General features: G+C 43.6%; 1 protein-coding gene across 1 annotated transcript in view; it reads right to left on the reverse strand.

Annotated features, from left to right (window-relative positions):
* The window catches only part of LOC126155912 (neuroligin-2-like), a 317,083-nt gene that overhangs the window by 242,506 nt on the left and 51,818 nt on the right, over positions 1-22,759 (reverse strand). Inside the window, exon 2 of the mRNA XM_049916265.1 lies at positions 14,430-14,613. Within this exon, the coding sequence (XP_049772222.1) occupies positions 14,430-14,613 (184 nt within the window). The remainder of the gene's footprint in view (positions 1-14,429; positions 14,614-22,759) is intronic.

The following is a 22,759-nucleotide window of genomic DNA, read 5'->3' on the forward strand; positions in this document are numbered from 1 at the left end:
TCCGGCACACAGTTGTAATTTGCCAGGAAGTTTCAAAATCAGCGCACACAGGGTCAAAATTTCACTCTGGAAACATCCCCCAGGCGGTGGCTAAGCCATGTCTCCGCAATATCCTTTTGTCCAGTAGTGCTAGCCCTGCAAGTTTCGCAGGAGAACTTCTGTGAAGTTTGGAAGGTAGGAGACGTGGTCCTGCAGGAAGTAAGGCTGTGAGGACGGCGGATGAGTGGTGCTTGGGTAGCTCAGTTGGTAGAGTACTTGCCGGCGAAAGGCAAAGGTCCCGAGTTCAAGACTCGTTCCGGCACACAGTTTTAATTTGCCAGGAACATAGGCATAGCAATATCGTAAACGAAGGACGCTTTTAATAACACCGCCTCTGGTGGTCCACTTGAATTTTCGCCTATAACGGCCTGAATGGTTATCTTTAATGGTGACTAATTTCGATATGGCACAACGCATCGAATTCTCTTCTTAACAATTATTTATCAACACAACCAGCCCTGCCACACCTTTACGGACTTTTCAGACTGTTTCTGACAATCCTATTTATATAGAGGTAGTATGAGGATCAAATTCGAGGGTTGAAACTTATATAAGGCAACTATTTATTGACAACCGATACAAAAGAGTTACATATTTGCACATTTTACTGTCTTTAAAAGTAGTCTCCAGCGTTCAGCGTTCTGTAGAATCCACTGCCAGCGATGTGAAAGGCATAGTATACTGTTAACAGAGCCTGTTCTGCTGAGGGTGCGAATGGAGTGGTCTACTGCCTGTCGAATCTCTGGAACAGTTCTGCAGTGGTTCCTTTATCTTTGGAATCAAATGCACAGTATTACTGTTAGTTTTTTGGAGCTGCGACCAGCTTTGCGAAAGAAGCGGCGACACTTTCTGCGCAGCTCACCCATCATTTTCCACGACAATGCGCGGGCGCATACAGCGCAAGATGTGGCTGTTCTGTTCGGTCGATGGGACTGGGAAGTAATGTACCATCCACCATACTCCCTGGACTTAAATCTATGTGACTTGGATTTGATTCTGAAGATGAAGGAACCACTTTGTGACATTCACTTCAGAACTGTTCCAGAGATTCGACTGGCAGTAGACCGCTCGATTCGCACCATCAATAGAACAGGCTCTGCTAACGGCACACTACGCCTTCCACATCGCTAGAAACGAGTTCTACACAACGCTGGTGACTACTTGAAAGACGGTAACATGTGCAAACATGTAACCCTTTTGTATCGGTTGTGAATAAATAGCTGCCAGTATTTAATTTCCCACCCTCGCAGAATCGTTTATCTTTGTAAATGAATCAAAGCAGCCAAACCAGAGAGGTGGTTTTATTCAACATTTTACCATGGTTTCGACGGATGTCAGCTCATCTTTCCTAGGAAAGCAGTAACAAAATTTCGCAGTAGAACACCAAATAATGGAGCGATCTGACAATTGTTTTACGAAAAAATGCTGTCAGTGGACGTCATTGTATAAACTATAATATTTCCTGGCCACTAAGATCAGGCCTTGTCGAATAAAAAGAGCTGAGATCCAGCAACAAAACTTACCAAAAAAAAAGTCAGGTCATATAATGAACTGTGTTGGAATGTGAGATATTAGATGGCATTCTAAGTTTTACGTCAACATAAATTACAGTTTCGTCATGAGATGCAATTTAAAACTATCCATATTCACGTCTCCTAAGAATTATCTCTTATAATCACTCAAAAGGAGCACAGGGGGTGTTAGATGATAATCTGAAGTGTTAATTTCGTAAAAACGTATATTGGTTTTGGTGCTAATCCATGAGATTCGAAGTCTGTGAACTTCTATATGCCCACCAAAGTAAATCGAGAGATATTTGAGTTAAATAACAGTTTAGAACACAGATTGCGTGTTCCAGTTTGGCAATGTCGGATTATATTCAGATGAATAGTTCCTCATATAAATTCGTAGGCCTCCACTTTCGTATCATTTAGAATAAAATAATTTTGGGTATTAGACTGCGTCACTGTATACTATCAAAGCAACAACTGCCGTTGTTTCGACCAACTTCCAGCGGTCCTCTTCAGCACCGTTCACTCTCCTCTTCAGGACCGTTCACTCCGTCATCAAGACGACCACAGCAAGTCAGTCAAAACGCAGGCAATTAGTCGCTCACTCCGTCCTGAAGAGCACCGCTGCAAGTCGGTCGAAACGTCGACAAATAGTAGCTCACTCCGACATGAAGACCACCATAGCAAGTCGAACGAACCGTTAGCAATTAGTTGCTTTAGTAGTTTACAATGACGCGTTCGAATAAGTAAAATTAGTCTACTTAAAATAATTCTTCGGGTTAGAAATCTGTCAGCGGTTAATTACGAAAGTACCCAGGGCGAGATGGCACAGAAGGACCTTGGCACAAGCAGACCAGGTAGATGCGGAGTGGGCGTGACGCCTGGCTACAGTAACCAGCGGGAGCGAGGCGGCCCTAAATCAGAGGCGGTGTCGCTTACGGGTCGCTTAGGCGTGGCTGTGCGCGCTCCGTCCCTTGAGGCTCCTCCGGAGCGGCCGAGCACCTGGCAGATTTACGGCGACCACCCCATTTGTCTTCTCACAGCGCCCGCCCGCAGTGGATACTGTTCAGGGCGCGCCTGTCTCCCATATGAGCATGTAATCGCACGCGTAGCGCAGCTGCTAATGCGCTAAGCAAGTGCGTTACCCTAGCCATAGGCCTACCTGGAGCGAGGAACACGCTCCCACAGCTGCAACAGTATCCTCTTCTGCAGTCACGAAAATAACTTCATTCGTTCTTTTAACTACCTCCTCTGCGAATAAACCGTTACTGTCTCCACTTCTGGCGACTAGTACATTCTCAGCGCATAGCGTTTGTAACGATCCGCTAGAAAATTTAGGAGCTGAATTAATTTCTTTCCTGCTCTTGTCTTCCTTCCAGATAATCTGCCAAGAACCATATTTATGATCACATTTCCACCTAGAATACGCCACATAAATTACTATACTCTTCTTAGATACATTCTTAGATAGATTTCCATTTCCCTCATGTCGCTCCATTTCATTTTGATCCATATTTCATCAGAACTACATTGTAGTACCTTCCATAACTCAAATCCAGCTTCATCAACTATTATTTTCTTCGCAATACAACAAGACAGTTCATAAAAAAACCTGTTTTGTAAGTGTTCACTTCAAGCTGAAGTAAATACTATTTCACAACATCTTGACCGTTATAAATGTAGTTTAATAATTTTTATTACTGCTTCTCTCTCTCTCTCTCTTCCTCCTTCTTCTCTCCTTCGCCCTCCTACTACGGCGAATTTTCGCTAGTGTTTCAGATTTTACAATGTGTAGCTAGAGCCAGGCGTGACAAACGAATGATAACACACACACAACACTGGTGTAGTATTCAACAACATGTATTACTTACTTTACAAAAAGGTGTTCAGCTGTTACACCATCATCTGATACAAAGATAAGTATGCGATGCTGTGAAAGTTTGTTGGATTAACGATTTCAAACTTTTGCTTCTACAAAGTATTTCTGTTTCCAGAAATGAATAATGTTAATGTAAGATTTAGGAGAAAAACAAGCGGGATTATTTGAGTGTCAATGAGATTACGATTATTTAACGAAGATAAAATAATTGAGATATTAACTAATGAGCCATATACAAATTATAGCCGTTGTTCATAGAACAAAATAAATTGATCTATAAACTTTGGTGGCATATTCAAAAGTTGTGGCTGAACAAAGTAATTTTGTCTCTCATAGGTCCTAAATTACAAACAGATAAGGTGCGGGGTGACAATTATTGAACGTAATTTAGTTACAAACTTACGGCATGCACACACTTTATTCAACATGTAAACAGCTCTACAGATATTCTGATTTAGGTTACGACATGTCCGATACGCCTGCCATCATTGGTGATTATGTGGCACAGAGGAACAGTGAAATTCTGCGTGAACCGCTGAAGAATATTAAGTACCGATTTTATTTCGCTTTTCATGTCGAAAACAACGCAGAGAGAGAGGGACAGTGTGTGTGTGTGTGTGTGTGTGTGTGTGTGTGTGTGAAGAGGGGAGAGAGAGAGAGAGACAGAGAGAGAGAGAGAGAGAGAGAGAATTTCCGTAAGAAATGAGGGTATTGCCATCTTATGCAATGGGCCTGGTAGGAACTCGAGGGAAACAACAATGTCAGGCAGCACAATTGACATCTGTAAGTGATTAACATAAGTGCCGTAAAGAGCCAGGGACCTTTTAAAATGTAAAGCACCATTTAATAATCTTAAAAGATAGGATTATTCTCTGTCTTTTAATATGAGAAGCAGTGTTGTCATAAAATTTTCGAGTTTTGAGGTTGTGAATGATGTTCCGGACCTCTGTGAAATGAGGGATTTGTTCGTGAGAATATTCACACGGGAAATGATTTTTTTTCGGATACTGCAAAGGGAAACAGCATTGAGAACTGACGGAAGGTTTCGAGATATTGTTACCAACATTGTATTTTAGTCTATACGGCAATAATGCGTAAGTGGTTTGAAATATTTGGATTCATTTGTTATTATACAGATTGCGATCTCCTATTTATTTTTTTATTTAATTACAGCTTTCAGTTAAGGGAAACAATTGTCAGAGTTTTTTGCTCTTGGTGTGTGTAATAAAATGCAAATCGGAGCCCATTGTTCATACGTGGTGATCGATTACGTTTGTATTTTCTGCAAGCATCGTAGTTTCGAGTTTTTTCTTTCTGTAAATCAGTTAAAAATCCATTTCAAGAGATCTCGTTGCAGATTTGCCTTGAACTGTAGTAGTGGCGATTTATTAAGTGTTATTCTGGTCTCTTGGCGTATAACGCGGGAGATACCAGCAATATTCTTCAAAAATTCTGATATATATTTTCTTGCAATCTCCGGATTGCATTTGTTATGCTATGAAGCCACTACTGAAATATTATTTCGAAAGGAGTATTTCTCGTGGAACAGAGCAGTTAACCTCATTGCATATTACCTCAATACCTGTAAAGTGGCCTTATTCATTATGAAATTCAGGTTATGGCCCAGTACCTTGGGCACCGAATTTTTAATTACTGGTATTCACTGACTACAAACAACAATGATATACAACTCGGAGACGGTGCAACGTACCTAATTTTTTTATGAACAATTATTTCTCGGCACAAACTTCCCTGCAACGCCCTTAGAAGCTTCTCAGACTGTTACCGATCACCCTCTATAAAACACCTCGTCCGCCTCACGACTGAATTCGATACACATGGTTTCTGTGATCTAGTAACTACGTTACGTAAGATCAAATGTTAATTAAGCTGGAAGAAGCCTGTTGGAAGCTGTTGGAAACAGATTTAGTCTCGTGCGAATATCTATCCTACTTTGTACCACGTGTAGGTTGATGTCCTTCTAATTCCATCGAATAATTAATATCTCAACGTCTCTCAACCGTGTTAGTTACCGAAATAATGATCTGTTACTGTATCTGCAGCAAAAGTCATAAAGTGCTAATACAGTGACTGAGATGCAAAATGTTACACTCTGATACGTTCAACAAACACTAATAGACGCATGCTTCCGTATTGCCGCGTCTGTGCTGTCGTTAATTGTAATTTCATTAAAATGCGGTAGTCGTCTTCAACGTCCTCTCGACCTTCTTTCAAATGTTTATAACATTCTTTAATACTTTTCTTATTCACAGTAAACTCGAAAACAGCCTCAGTCAACATTTAGAATACAGTGCTGCGCATTATTCCATTCTGAAAGAAAAATTTTATGTAAATTCTTTGATCCATTCTTTTTCTAAAGCAATAAGTCGTCGAGCACTCGAATACACACAACATTTTCGACTAACCCGAATGTATAAAGCCCGCGAAATTTAAGTAGTCCCTTTGCGGTTTAGTGTGTGTGTGTGTGTGCGTGTGTGTGTGTGTGTGTGTGTGTGTGTGTGTGTGTGTGTAACGACTGCTACTATTCACGCTTTTCAAACAACATGCATAGTTTTTTTGAGAGTACATGGCAACTACACTACTGGCCATTAAAATTGCTACACCACGAACATGACGTGCTACTGACGCGAAATTTAACAGACAGGAAGAAGATGCAGTGATATGCAAATGATTAGATTTTCAGAGCATTTACACAACGTTGGCGCCGGTGGCGACACCTACAACGTGCTGACGCGAGGAAAGTTTCCAACCAATTTCTCATACACAGACAGCAGTTGGCCGGCGTTGTCTGGTGAAACGTTGTTGTGATGCCACGTGTAAGGAGGAGAAATGCGTACCATCACGTTTCCGACTTTGATAAAGGTCGGATTGTAGCCTACCGCGATTGCGGTTTATCGTATCGCGACACTGCTGCTCGCGTTGGGTGAGATTCAATGGCTGTTAGCAGAATATCGAATTGGTGGGTTCAGGAGGGTAATACGGAACGCCGTGCTGGATCCCAACGGCCTCGTATCACTAGCAGTCGAGATGACGGGCATTTTATCCGCATGGCTTAAAGGATCGTGCAGCCACGTCTCGATCCCTGAGTCAACAGATGGCGACGTTTGCAAGACAACAACCATCTGCAGGACGGTTCGACAACGTTTGCAACAGCATGGACTATCAGCTCGGACACCATGGCTGGGGTTACGCTTGACGCTGCATCACAGACAGGACCGCCTGCGATGGTGTACTCAACGACGGACCTAGGTGTACGAATCTCGAAACGTCATTTTTTCGGATGAATTCAGGTTCTGTTTACAGCATCATGATGGTCGCATCCGCGTTTGGCGACATCGTGGTGAACGTCCATTGGAAGCGTGTATTCGTCATCGCCATACTGGCGTATCAGCTGGCATTATGGTATGGGGTGCCATTGGTAACACGTATCGGTCACCTCTTGTTCGCACTGGCTGCACTTTGAACAGTGGACGTTAAATTTCAGATGTGTTACGACCCGTGGCTCTACCCTTCATTCCATCCCTGCGAAACCCTACATTTCAGCAAGATAATGCACGACCGCATGTTGCAGGTCCTGTACGGGCTTTTCTGGATACAGAAAAGGTTCGACTGCTGCCTTGGCCAGCACATTCTCCACATCTCTCAGCAACTCAAAACGTATGGTCAATGGTGGCCGAGCAACTGGCTCGTCACAATACGCCAGTCGCTACTCTTGATGAACTGTGGTATCGTGTGGAATCTGCATGGGCAGCTGTACCTTTACACGCCATCCAAGTTCTGTTTCACTCAATGCCCAGGCGTATTAAGGCCGTTATTACGGCCAGAGGCGGTTGTTCTGGGTACTTATTTCCCAGGATCTATGCACCCAAATTGCGTGTAAATGTACTCACATGTCAGTTCTAGTATAATGTGTTTGTACAATGAATACCCGTTTATCATCTGCATTTCTCCTTGGTGCAGCTATTTTAATGGTCAGTAGTGTAATCACAATGGCCCTTTGTCAGCAAGAATTATAACTTCTTAGTTGGTGTTTTCCTTATGTTAAATTAGTGCGTCACGCAAGTTTCTAATTACTTTCAAATCTAGTCTCCGCTGATAGCCGAGATGTGCTTCTACTAAACCCGCTACGCGGTATGTTCAGCTGAACCAAATGTTTTCTATAACGTAGGGAGGTATTAAGTGACCTAGCATAAAGAACTAAATTGTATTTGTAATTTTTGCGGCGCGATAAAAATTTACGTAAAGCATAACGTTACCTGATTATGTCTTTACATATACGAATGTCCTGCCAGCTCTGCAAGCTCACATTTGACGCTTGAGAAGAATATGCTCGAATGAAATCACTTACTAGAAATCAATGTCAATGACACTCATAATCACTATTTTCTAGTTGGACGTTTCAAAACATTATTTTCGCTAAATAAAACCTGATAAAACAAAATAATCCGCTGCAGCAAGTAGTCCAAATTAGAAGGAGAAGAACTATACATTTCCAAAGCCGTAACAAGCGAATTAGCTCGAAAATACACAAGACACACTGAAAAATTAATGAAAGTTGAGTCGGTAGATAACCCGAGAGGAAAAAGTACGGAAAATTCTTGGGACTGGGATAAATACAGCGTCTCCCGGATCATACATAAATCACCGGTAAGCGGATTACGGAATATTGCTTTCACTGGAACATTTATCAGAACAGCACACACTAAGGGTTTAGCAGCATGCTTCGTTCTGCAGCCTCGTTTAGCAGAGATAAAAATAGCAACCAATGCCTGAAGATGGTAACGTGATCTCAGTCATGAACACGACATCTAATTCTGAAGCTGTGCTTATGTGGCTCCTCTACCTGAATAAAGAGATGTTGTAAGCATGCTACTCTAACTGCACCCACTTGTTCCAGTCATATTAGCGATAGAATTAGGTCGAACGTTAACTGTTACAGACCCTAAAGCTGACCGGTGTGCTTTAATTAAACGGAACAATTCACGCAGGACTCTTTGCTTTGCACAGAATTCCGTTCACGAATAAAAATTTATCTAAAAAATTATCCACTTGGAACCTTAGGTTACCTTTTAGGAAATACTGCAAGCAGCCACAATTTCTTTTACATTGATTTTACTGTAGTATTACTAGTTTTGGGCCTGAGCACGTCTTCAGATGGTAATGTTGACTTCACTGCTAGATTCACACCTTTGTCCTAAATAATTAAATGTCTAAATCTAAAACATTATCTGTACTATGAAGATGTATCGCCGCGCGGAGTGGCCCCTCGGTTTGAGACGCCATTTCACGGATTGCACTGTCCCTTCCGCCGGAGGTTCGAGTCCTCTCTCGGGCGTGGGTGTGTGTGTTGTTCTTAGGATAAGTTAGTTCAAGTTAGTTTAAGTGATGAGTAGATCTAAGGACCACTGACCTCAGCAGTTTGGTCCCTTAGGAATTCACACACATGAACATGATTAACAAGAATCCAGAAATGTGTCGGATCTGTACATATATCACGTTATTTCACACTGGAAATGAGTAGTCGACGTAAACGAATGTATGCGCCGACTTGTATTTAGTTCGGTTCACTATCAGAATGGTTTGTGAAAGAGGATGAAACCTATGTCGCCGGCCGATGTGGCCGAGCTGTTCTAGGCACTTAGTCCGGAACCGTGCTGCTGCTACGGTCGCAGGTTCGAATCCAGCCTCGGGCATGGATGTGTGTGCTGTCCTTAGGTTAGTTAGGTTTAAGTAGTTCTAATTCTAGGGGACTGATGACGTCAGATGTTAAGTCTTATAGTGCTTAGAGCCATTTGAACCGTTTGAAGCCTATATTTGTAATATGTAAAGGATGGATTCTCATGAAGTAAGTAGAATTTATCGAGCATATACAAGTTTAAAACTATTTAATCACAAAAAGGTTCTTATACTTCAGGACACAAATGTAAAACCTTTTCTAAACTGTACACCACCAAAAATTGACTTTGGGGCACAAATGTAAAACTTGCAGAGAAGTCAACTCTACCGTATGACGGTGGGTTCAGAATCGGATCTGGTAATTCTACACTAAAATCATTTTAACAAGCTTGTGGCTGATTGCAGTATTTCCTGCAGCATAATTTACGGAAAAAGCTTCGGTGTTCTGTAAACAAGACGTATAAATGAATCTTAGGTTGCTGTTTACGTTGTAATCAACACATCAAAATCTGAAAACAGCCCTTATGTTCAAAAACATTAGTGTTCAATAAACGTTTTTGGTAACTACGAATGAAATCAACAGTTAATCTGATTTGTATGGGGCCATAAAAAAATTATTGTAATGAAGGAACATCTTCCGGTAAAGTGAACGGTCTCATAGTCGTGGGTCATGTTTCTACATTCACGGGGAAAACAAACTTTATTTAAAAGTAAAATTTCTTACTGAGGCAGGGGGTAACGATAAGACATTAGAAAAAAAGAAAAAAAAACACAATCATCGAGTTTATGAGTCCCCAGCTCCTTTCAGCGTGCTGTACTACGATAATAGCATTCCTGGCGTTTAAACTTAATATGTTGACGATGGTATCTAGCTAATGTTGACTACTGCACTTATTTACATAAAGAAACGTTTTTTGCGTGTAGGTTTGAGAATGAGAGGAACTCGTAGACATTTCATCATTTGAATCGGTGTGCTTTTAGGTTTTTGAGACGTTCAGCTGCCTTTACCCGCAGTGAGAGATTTCTAGTAAAGCTTTTGTCTCTTTAACTAATTTTCATTTAGAAAACACTCGCATTCCTGCATGTTCATTATATAACAGCGATCATACTTAAGTCTTCGAATAAAAGGCGAACGAAAACCTACAATAAATTCATCGATGTAGTCATTGCACAGGAAACCTACGCACCTAATGAAATAGTAATTCGTGTTTGATTGTGAATATGCAGGAAGAGTAATATTGCCTTAGTAATAAGCATTCGAATTTAATTTCATCAGTAAACAGCAATGTAACTGCGCCCCTTGAAACATAATATACGTTACCCAAAGTACATTTACTTATGTGTCATCTGCTTCTTTATTTCTCCTCCTCTGTATTAACAGCACAAGCTAAATAGTGAGCATGTAAATACATGTCTTTAAATCATTAAGACAATCATTTTAGCTTTATTTTGTCTCTACTCTGAACGATAAGGAGTGAAGGAATACGATTCGTACTTCAGGAACCGGTTTATTTACAAGCTACCGACTACACTTTTAGAGAATGACAGTCTGAAGATGAAGGAATATTCCAGTTTTTTAGATCAGAGATACCTAAACAAGCATCTGGATAGTAAGGTGCAGATATATACTCGAATCTCAAAATAGTTGCATGGTCAATGTAAGGCTCAGATACAGACTAGGATAACATTTAATAATGATGAAAAGCAGAGTCAAGTTTACAAGAGTCTTTAAGAAGAATAAATCTACAAGGAAGTGGGATATTGAAGTTTACATGCACTATGACATGCGTTTCAACTAAACTAATGCTGTAGATACTGCGAAAATGAATACCACAGTATGCAGTTAGTTAAAGGGGAATGGATATCACTGCAAAGGACAATCACAGATGACAGTTCCGAGGAAAGTAATTGCGGAGAAATATTGGGTAACAAAAGAAGTATTTCAGTTAATCGATGAGAGAAAGAAGTAGATAGAAGAAATACAGCAATATTCGTCACTTATGAATGCAATAAAGAGGAATAGTAGGGCACGGCTACGGGAGAAACATGAAGAAACAAAAAATGAAATGCTGATCTTAAGGATTGATCCGGTGTGTAGAAAAGAGAAAACAAGCTTCAGTGACACTGAAAGCAAAGGCAGAACGTTAACAGCGAAATGCGAAATGCACTGTTAAATAGAGATGATGGAGCTGATAGGTGTGTGCACTTCACTGAAGGCCGCTATGAGGTAGAGAACTTATCTTATGGCGTGGGATAATGGTAGCGCCTTCGCTTAGTAATGAAAACGGTCTCGGTCCCGGGGTCCAAATCAGCCACCGCCTTAATTTTAATTAATAATCAGCATTGGCATCCGAAGACTTCCGGCATAAGAAGTCACCCTCATTCTGGCAACGGCCTTGTGCAAGGGGGCGGAGGATTGATGCTCAGTGCAACACCTTCTCCTTGGGGTTGGAAACTCCCCCTAAAGTCGGAAGAATTAGCAATGATCAACGGCATGAGGATGGATAAGGCAATGGAAACCACTGTATTAAAGACACATAATGTGTATAAACAGGACATGTTGCCTGTACTGCACAGGTTCACAAAGTCTCAGATATATATACATATATATATATATTTATACATATATATACATGTATATATATACTGAAGCTACGAATGGAAATTCGAACGGAGCTTGGGATTCAAACACTGGTCTCCTCTCACTTGGCAGATGTGCTAACCAGTAAACCATCCTGGCACAGTGACTGTGCATATCTTGACGTACTAGTCTAGCATGCCTCACCCTTCAGTCCAAATTCCCATTCACGACTCAGTTCACTTGGTATTCCCCCTACACTCGAACAGCTTTGCATTTGCTCTCCAACTGTATTGTAATAGCACCTGAAAATCGAACAGAGCTGGGGACCCTGCCTGAAACGAAGGCACAGGTGCTTCAATCAACTGAAACTGTGTGCTTTGCGCTTCCAGAGACCTTTCCAAGTCTCAAACATCAACGTCGTACATGTGCAGACTGAAACGGAGAATGAGAACTTCTACCATGGCCGAGTTTGAAGGCGATTCTCCTGCTCACTAAGGGAGGTACGCTAACCACAGCGCGATCCTGGCACACTGGCTTTACAGAACTGCCCTAGCATGCGTCCCACCTCAGTCCACATTCCCATTCACGTTTGACTCCACATTTTCTCCGTATTACCAAGTGCACTGAGGCGTGAGAGGGAATGCGGATTGAGGTGGGACGCACACGAGGGCAGTTCTGTAAAGCCACTGTGCCAGGATGGCATAGTAGTTAGCGCATCTGCCTAGTGAGCAGGAGACGGGGGCTCGAATCCCGGCCTTGGTAACAACTTTTATTCGATTTTTTTCATTGCTTTATTGTAATTTTCAAACCTGTTAACAGGCAGGCCAGCAGCAGCATGCTACGCCGCTCTTTGGCCTCAGAGAAACACACAAGATACAAATGAAGACATGGAGAGAAAAAACATGGTGGACATAGAAACGGAGACAATAACTTTTTTAAAATACATGGAGCCGTTCACGGGCGTAGAGTCCAAGATAAAATTTGTTCAGACACTTGGACAGAGACGAATTTTGTCACACGTGAACGTAGGTGCACAAAAACGAATAACACTGAACCACTTAAGCACAAAACGACGACACACACAGAACACGAGGCGTTGATCTCCGGCGCGCGAATGTTCACTAACCGTGTATGAGTTCAGGGACCTGCCAAGACAGGAGGAGGGGGAGTGGGAGAGGGAGAGGGGAGATCAGACGCCACGGGCAGTGGAGATAGGGGGATGGGAGCAAGGGGGAGGGCAAGCCTGAGGGAAGAGGGGTGGAGGGAGGGGACAAGGGAAGAGAAGGGAAGGGAAGAGAAGGGACGGAGGGTGCCGAATGGAAAGGACACAGGAAGTGGGGGGGGGAGGATCAAAGTTGATAGGAGGGGTAGATGGAGGGGAGGAGGTCAGCATCAGGGAGGGGGAGGAGGCGAAAGCCACCTTGGGAGAGGGTAAGGAGGGTGGAGAGATGGAGACCGGGTGGGGCGTGGGAATACAGGCGCTGCAGCGGGTGGGGATGGGAGAGGATGGGTGAGATAAGCGGATGAGGAGGATCGAGTTTACGGGAGGTGTACAGGATCCGTATCCTTTCAAGGAAAAGGAGGAAGTGGGGGAAGGGGATGAGATCGTACAGGATCCGCGTGGGGGAGGGGAGATGGATGCGATAGGCGAGGCAGAGAGCATGGCTTTTTATTCGTTTTTTTTTCTTTATTGTAATTTTATCACCTCATACAGGCGGGCTGTCAGCAGCATAGTACGCCGCTCTTCAGCCTTAAGTGGTACAATCATGTGACAAAGAGGCGACATAGACAATACAATGAAAATGGCGGGCAAAAAAAGTAGAGACAAAAGACAATAGACATGAAGCCGTTCTCGTGGACGATAAAAACACTAACACTTGTTGACACGGCGCACAGAACACGGAGGACGGTGACGGCACATGCGAACAGTGGAGTTGTAACTGCGAAAGAACGCGAAACACAAAACGAAGCACACACACGAGACACTGATGGCGATGATCTCCGGCGCGCGAATGTTCACTATGCGTGTGCGAGTCCGGAGACCTGCCTAGAGAGGAGGAGGAGGAAGGGGAGTGGGAGAGCGAGAGGGGAGAGCAGAGATGCCAAAGGCAGGGGAGATAGGGGGGAGGGAGGAAGGGGGAGGGGAAGCTCGTGGAAGAGGGGTGGAGGGGGGGACAGGGGGAAAAGGAAAGATAAGGGAAGGGAAGAGAAGGGAGGGAGGGAGCCTAAAGGAAAGGACACCGGAAGTGGGGGGTGGGGCAGGGTCAAAGTTGATAGGAGGGGTAGATGGAGGGAGGAGGACATCATCAGGGAGGGGGAGCTGGCGGAAGCCACCTTGGGAGAGGGTAAGGAGGGTGGAGAGATGGAGACCGGGTGGGACATGGGAATACAGGCGCGGCAGCGGGCGGGGGTGGGAGAGGATCGGGGAGATGAGCGGGTGAGGAGGATCGAGTTTACGGGAGGTGTACAGGATCCGTATCCTTTCAAGGAAAAGGAGGAGGTGGGGGAAGGGGAGGAGATCGTACAGGATCCGCATAGGGGAGGGGAGGCGGATGCGATAGGCGAGGCGGAGAGGATGGCTTTTTATTCGTCTCTTCAGTCTGCATTTATACATATTGAATAAATGAGTCACATGGGAGAGTAACATAAACACATGATGTAGTCACAGTCAAACTTAGCCACTGTGGGTGACAGAAGGCTTAGAATAGCGGAGAACACTTACCGCTGGCAGGGACGTAGAGGTTGAAGAAGAGGCAGTCCTCGCTCTGGTTGCGCAGCAGCGGCAGCATCCTGCGCAGCTGCAGGTAGCGGCCCCTGGGCATCCTCAGCAGCGCCGCCGTGCGGTTCGAAATGTCTGGCGGCCTCTGCGGGCACACCGGCCCCAAGGTGTCCGCCAGCCGCGTGCCCTGGTAAATCACACACAAACACATGTCCGCTCACCCTGATGTTCGTTTGTTTCCAATTTAAGGGTACTTAATCATGTAGATTCACATACACTGACGGAAATATATGAGGTCTATTCTGTGTTCATCTCAATCGCATTAGAGTGGCGCCAGTATCGCCACTATGAGAATGTTAATCAGAATTGCTTCAAATACGAGTGTCGTTCAGTAAGTGATGCAACATGGTTTTTCTTTCCTGAAAATGGGATGGCTTTATTCAGGATTACATTACGCAGAATTATGGCCTAATGTTATGGCTACAAAACCTATCTTTCAATATAATCTCCGTTCAGTGCGACGGCCTTACGCTAAGGTACTGAAAGGGCCCATATTCCTGCATGGAGTCGCTCTACTGGTTGACGTCGGAGCTAACGTCTTGTTGTTTCAATAACCTCCCAAAAATTCACATACTGCTTTCCGCGGAGTGCATCCTTCAATGGGCCACGCAGATGGAAGCAAGCTGCGAGATCGGGGCTGTGCCGCGGATGGGGAAGAACAATGTAATAAAGTTTTGTGAACTCCTTTCGGGTGTGCAGATTCCTGTGAGGCCTTGTATTGTCATGGGTTAGGATAAGATAGTTAGCATTTTTGTGGTGACGAACACGCTCAAGTCATTTCTTCAATTTTCTTACGCTGGCGCAACACACTTCTGAGTTTATCAATGCACCATGAGGGAGACCTTCGAACGTAATAACCCTTCAGAAACTCAGAAGACTGTCGCCATGACTTTGAAGCCTGCGGGTGTGGCTTTGAACTCTTCCTTAGAAGGAGTGACGTTGTGACTTCACTACATTGATTGCCCTCGTGTATATTGTTCGACAAAATTGTCGCGGTCAGCCCCTTTACGCGCCAGCATTTCGACACGGATGCTCCTCCATTGCTCTTTATGGTATTTTGTTACGCGGCGAGGAATCCAGTGGACACACACCTTTGAGTACCCAAGTATTTAACGAGTGTGTCGGCACTACCAACAGACACGTCCAGTTGACCAGCGAGGCGTTAGATTGTGATCCGTCGATCATCTCGAATGAGAGTGTCCGCACGTTCCAACACTGCAGGAGTCACAACTGCGTGCGGCCAGCCGGCACGCGGGGGACCGGACAGGTTTGTGCACTTTATTGTGATGATGAGAGAGGCCTCGTTCAATGACTCACCCCTTCTTTTGTTCACTACCACATCTTGGTAGGCATTCTGCAGGCGTCTATGACTATCTGCGATACTCTTGCTTACCGTCAAGCTCTCAGCTAGGAACGCACCGCCGTTACAGAAGCCAATTTGAAGCTGCAGCCACGTATCGGAAATTCATGAAACGGGAGCCACGATATCCCACAGGAAAATCGCCGGTAAGTCCAACTGAAACAGGTGGAGCATAAAAAACTGTTTCCTTGCTTACTGAATGACCCTCGTACGACCTGTAACTGTCGTGAGTGTTAGTTACCTTTGAGATTGGACGCAGTGAATTGGTATCAGTCGAGAATGCCTTTAAGACTACAAGAAACATCATTATTAGTATCTTACAAGGTCTGAACGGGGTCGCGTAAAAGGACTACGAGAAGCTGGATGTGCCTTCCATAATACTGCAGAAGGAATTTCCAGGAATGTAGCCACTGTACGTGCTTGCTGGCAGCGACGATCGCGGAAAGATACTGTAGCAGGAGTACCGGTCTCTGGACGCCTACGTGGCATTATCGAGAGGGAAGACCATCGTGTTCAGTATATCGCTCTGCTGCATCGTACTGGATATGCAGCAGCAATTCGAGGAGCTACTGACCCCATAGTGACCTTTTTTCTATCACAGTTACTTGCTGGTTTTTCACTAGAATATGAAAACATACCCCTAACATTAACTAACTACATGCTTTTGTGACAATTTTGGTTACAGTGACAATTTTGATTACAGCTACTAGCATTTATCACAATGTTTCTCATTACATTTACATATCTGCCGACACTGGGCGTTCCATTAAGACGTGATGAGCACTATTTTTCCGGGATGGTTCCTTTACACGATACAGGAGCAAAACGGCCGTGTACGTATATACGGAAAAAATGGCAACACTAAAAATTAAATAATGCAGAGTAATGAAATTTCGGGAATACTTTTGTCTAGATATGTATAAGATTAACATTGCAAGAGCACAGTTTAAGGTAAGTGTGAGATTAGCCACTGCAAACGTGAAATACTGGTACATTAATAACCGGTGTAACCAGCAGAATATTGAATGCAGGCATGCAGACATGCATGATTTGTGTTGTACAGGTACCAGACGTGGGATAGAGCTCCATATTTGTTCCACTTAGTCGCTCAACACAGGGACATTTAATGTTGGTTGTGGATGACGCTGGACTTATTGATGTCCCATACGCTGTCGATCGGAGACAGATCTGATGATCGAGCAGGCCAATACAACATGTCGACACTTGTTGTTGTTGATGTTGTGTAGTAGTAGAGCATATTGGATACAATAGCTGTATGAGGGCGAGCGTTATCTTTTTGGGAAACATCCCTGGAACGCTTTTCATGAATGGCAGCACAGAAGGTCGAATTGCCAGACTGAGTAACAAAGTCAGGGTGCGTGGGATACTTAAAGAGAATGCTCCTGCTGGCATATGAAATTGCACCGTGGACCAAAACACCAGCTGTAGGTCTAGTTTGTCTTGCATGCAAACAAGGTAGTTCCCTTTGATTGGCCTCCTTCTAACCAACACACAGCCATCATTGACACCGAGGCAGAACCAGGTTTCATTGCAAAACACAAAAGACCTCCATCCTCTTCTCCAACGATCTCTCGCTAGCCAACACTGTAGTCGCATATGGTGGTGGTTTTGGGTCTCTGGAATGAATGCTACAGAGTTGTCCTTGAAATAACCTAATTGAGACAGTTCCTTGTGTCACCACGGTTCCAACTGCTGCTCAAATGGCTACCGCGGATGCTGTACAATGCGCCAGAGCCATACGCCGGACACGTGTCCTTCCCACTCGACACTGCCACAGAGTCGGGTCTTCTTGGGACCATACATTCTCGTTGCCACCGTTGCCAGCAACCATGTGCGTTGGTACACTGCTGCCAAGTCCTTTCGCAATAGCACAGGAAGAACATCCACCTTCTCGCAGCCGTAATACACGACTTCGTTCAAACACAGTGAGGTGTTGACAATGGCGATTTTGTATCCTCAAAGGCATTCTTGGCTAGCATCATCTCACCATGTCCAGTCTGAATTAAAACTAACGCTACGTACGTTGCACTGTGTATTTAAAGCAAAACTGATCTGCATCCTCATAGTGCGACCCTTATGTGACAAGTGCAAAATTTTAATAGACATCATCAACTTCAGTTTATGCTTCACTAGTCTTATTTGGTACTGTAATTTTTTTCCCGTCAATATCAACCCATCCAAAACGCAACAGGTACTACTAGTTGGCCATACTAGGCTCATTAGCCCAAACTATCGGGAATCCCTAACACCTCTAAACATACACGTGACAAATATCAACTTCTCGCCTTCGACAAAAAATCTAGGAATACTAAACAACAACTGAAAGTCAGAATTAGAATGAGCACGTAACTGCAACGGGCAAGAAAGCATCAGAATATCTCCTTGCTTTACAAAAATATGAAAAGCTCTTCCCTTTCGACCTGCAAAACAAGCACTTCAACTTCGAATGTCTGATTACAGTTACGTTTTCCTGCAAGCTCTTTTTCAGGATAGTTCACGTAGCTTGGAACCGGCTATGAATGTCTGTGTTCGTTGTATCTGTGATGTTCGATTCTTGGATTTATCTCACCATCACACCCACTGCTATCTCAGCTACCTGCACACAAGCGCTTAGATTACCGTATCCTCTGTCCTCTGTAATGTCTTGCTGACATACACTGTCCCCCATATCTCTCTGCTACCTTATCGCTATTGTCTGTGCAACATGGCAGAAAACCCCGTTCTCATCAGAGCAAAATCCTTTCTGTCCCCCTTCATCATTCAGCCGCTTTTTCTAAGTCCTCGTCTCTAGGAGGAACCTGACTCTGGAATACCCTCCCACAATATTCTAAGGAAATGAATAACATCCCCACCTACAGAAGACATATCTGCTAAAGGAACAATAATTACATCGCACTCGCTATCCTTGCACATCCATTTTTTCAACCAGACCTACCTCATTTCCGTTTATTTTTAGTTGATTCAGTCTTCCTAAATTTCATTTCCCCGGAACTTGCTAGATCTGAAAACATATATTTTATACGCTTAAAATTCCTTCTGTATCTGGCAATATCGTTATTGTTACTATGCTCAATATTATTATTATTATTAAGGCGGCCGGAGTATCCGAGCTGTTCTAGGCGCTACATACAGTCTGGAACCGCGCGACTGCTACGGTCGCAGGTTCGAATCTTGCCTCGGGCATTGATGTGTGTGATGTCTTTAGGTTAGGTAGGTTTAAGTGGTTCTAAGTTCTAGGGGACTGATGACCTCAGAAGTTATGTCCCATAGTGCTCAGAACCATTTGAACCATTTTTTTGTTATTATTGTTACAATTAGTGGCAGCAGCTGAAATAGTACAAGCACTACCAGTATTTACTGTATTAGTTCATAGTCAGTATTAGTTACTCAGTTCGTTACTATAGGCAGTCAAATCATTTTAATACTATTGGTCGTATTACAATTGTTATTTCATAGGTAACTATGATGCACAGAAGGTATTCTATGAGGGATACCCTCGTCTAGTGTAAGAGATGTCCTGATAATTTGTCTTCACATATGGCTTGTGAGTTTAAAGCATTTGTTTGTTGATGGCACTAACTTGGTGGTGAAGGATGTACAGCACAACAAAGATAGCTTAACAAATAGTTCAGTTCAACTTCACTGATCGTAGGAAATAAACTGATGTTAAATCACAAGACGACTCAGTTTTTGACGGTTTCTAAAACACAATTGAACTAAACCTGAAATTTTGATTACAGAGAACGTGGTAAGACTAACGAGCCTGAACGAGATTTTAATTCCTAGGTGTTTGGATAGAAAGCTGTCATGGTAGTTCTTGTTTAGGACCTTGTTTAAAAGGGAACGCCGATATATTTACCAATGTAACGAAGTTTGCAATATAAGGCAGTCCGATACGAAAAATGACGTCCTTTGTTTATGTTAGTTATGACATACGGCATTACGCTTCGGTATTTCTGTCTCAGAAAGTGGCAGTTTGAACAATATGTCATGTAAGCTTGCGAGACTCTTATCGACACCTATTCATTAGACCAGGAGTCCTTGCACTGACCTCTCAAAATTTACTTTCTTTAATATCGCTGCTGTTAACACTATGAGGTTATTCCCGAGAATTATCAGCTTTCACTGAATCAATAGCAGATATAAATCTGTATTTGGAACGCACCTCCTTGTCTCTTGTGCAGAAAGACGCATAGTATTCTGCTGCATCCATTTTTAGTAAGCTACCACTATAATTACGTAATGTAACTAGTAGCCCATGCATTTTCAATTCAAAAGTGAGGAATTTCCTCGTGGCTGACTCGATATGTTCTGTCGAGCAGAGAACACGAAAGTTAAAGTAATTTCTTGTATCTTATTGCTGATTACGATAATACACAGGCTGATCATGAACAATCTGAACAGCTCGTAAGGGTGTTGCAGAATATGTTGTGCTCAAAAATAATGCTTAACATAAATAGTCGATGCATCCCGCCTTGTCCAGTTAATTAGCATTGAATTTAGGCAATCAGGTAGCTACGCTCGGAAATTCGAGCTGCCGGCAAGAAGCGGTGGCACCAATCGCTTCTCTCGTTTGGTTTTCTGAAATCGTGAGCCGTGTTAAAAACTGCTGTTTTGAAGAGCGCGCCGCAGCGTGTAGTTTGAAGCAGTCGCCCTCCGTTTTCGGCGGTGGCGCCGCTGTGGCAGTCGCAGCTTTGGTGTCTCCCTGTGTTGGGAAAGAGGAAAGGTTGCCTGTTCACGTGCATTTAAGAGGCGCTATGAGCTCGCCAGTCAGTCTGTCTGGGTCAGTCTCCCGTCTCCAGCTTGCTAGTCTGTCTCTCGTCCGCATTTGTGAGGCAGTTAGTGTCTGTCTGTCGTCCGGAGTGCTAGTATGTCTTTCGTTCGGATCAACCTTTAAAGCCGGCAAAAGGAGAGAGTCTTTCCACTCCGCCAGTAAGAGAACTAAGCTAGTGGTCGCCCGGTCGAGGCTTAGTTCCTGCATCGGAGTCTGCGCGTTAGGCCACAAGTCTGCTCGAGTTTGCTCAGTCAATGGTCACTGGCAGTTGGATCGATCGGTTGGTCGGTCGCGCACTGAGACACAAGGTGACTTGTCCGTCTTGAGCGTCGGCGCATGAGAGCTCGCCACGTGAGTCCAGTGGGCCACGGCGTATAGCGAGGGGTAGTGGCTTCCCGGTCAACACGAGATCAACAGGAGTCAACCCACGACGTAGGTGTGGCCGGTGCGAGCCGCGACGCAGTGAGACGGGAGATCGGCGCACCTTCATGCGTCCGTTGAAGCGGCTGGCAGCGGACGGTTCGGGAGAGCGATTTAGGGGGTGCTGCGCCAGGTCTTCTCGAGAAATCGCAGTTTATTAGAAGTTAAGTGATTCGTGATATGTTGTTTGATTTAATCTTGTTAAATTCTACTTGTTTTCTTGGTGAGATCACCAGCCGTTTTGCTTTGGGGTCGTCCGTTTGCTTACCCGAGGGAAGGTAGTTATTTATAAATTGGGTGGTCCGTTTTTCCCTTGTGGAGTAGGGGTGGGTCGGAGCAACCTGCTGTTCGGGTTGTTCGGTAATCTCCCTATCAATCTACCGTACGTTAGTAGCTGCCTCTGTCATATTTGTCGGATTTGGTGTGTTAACGAATTTATTGCTTGGAGTGTAACGGCCTAGTTCCTGAAACAAGTTTTGATCTTGCCTATCACCTTGAGAGGCGGTTTCTGTGTCCTGTAGAGCATCTTAACTTGTTTAGCCAAGCTTGTAGAATTATATATAAGATTGCATTTCATGGGCTTTTATTTAAATGATCATTTTAGTATATAAAGTTGCCACCCTTTCACCGTAAGACTTTTCTTAGAAGTTAAAATCAAATCGCACCTTCGGTGGCAAAGTTAACATTTTAATTTTTGGTGTTTTGTACCATTTCCATCCCTCCTAGGGGGATGCATAGTTCGTGTGCTTGTGCAAATTGTTAAAACCGTTAGTTTAAAGTAATCTGGTGTGTTGCAGATTTGCACCAGTGTAGTTTTTCAGAGGATGTTGTGAGCGGTCGTAACTACGGCCGTGTCAAAATGGAGTGGCAAGGTACTCTACCCAGAAGCTCATATGGTCAAAACTTGATTCTTTGTGCCTCTGAATAAATTGTAACTTGATATTTAGAGGGTGCTTTCTGATTATAATTTTAAATCTGTTTCTTTTAAAAAATGCTTTTAGCCACTAAAGTGAGTAAAATTTCCATTTGTTTATGATTTCATCAGTTACTCCCTGGCAACTACTTCCACGCTTACATAGTGTGATTAAACGTGTTAATGTTCTTGATGAATCGCTAGTAAATAAAATAAATTCTTAAGAATATTCTTTGGAAATAAATCACAGTTCAAACCGAGCAAAAGAGCAATACTAAAACTGGACAAGGAACGGTAGTGAGGCTGAACAGTCTAGTGCGCTGTCACCTACACATTGAGAACAACTGATACAAATTGTGTCTGGCGGTCCGTTTGATTTTGCGGGAAAAACTTCCTTATTGGCTAACTTCAATGCTAATTACTTTGGAAACGGTGCCACGTATCTAATTTTTTCTTAACAATTATTACTCAGCACAGCGTACCCTGCAACACCCCGCAAGCTTTTTAGTTTCTGACCACCCTATACAGTAGCAGCCTCTCGTTTGCATGGTATTCGTGGACACCTTCTTTCATGTTTTTTATCCTTTCCTTATCTATTTTACGTACTACTAGCAGAGAAACCCGACGTTGCTCAGATGTTTGTTTATAGCTGTGCGTCCACGCTTGTAATACACAGCGTCTCGCCTTGGGCTTAGGGTTTGCGATGTCAAATCTCCTGAATTATGTGTCGTATGATTATGTAGTTACATTCAGCAGCATATATAGATACTGTCTGCAAAATGTTT

This window comes from Schistocerca cancellata, chromosome 2 (assembly GCF_023864275.1).
Source record: "Schistocerca cancellata isolate TAMUIC-IGC-003103 chromosome 2, iqSchCanc2.1, whole genome shotgun sequence".
Lineage (NCBI taxonomy): Eukaryota > Metazoa > Arthropoda > Insecta > Orthoptera > Acrididae > Schistocerca > Schistocerca cancellata.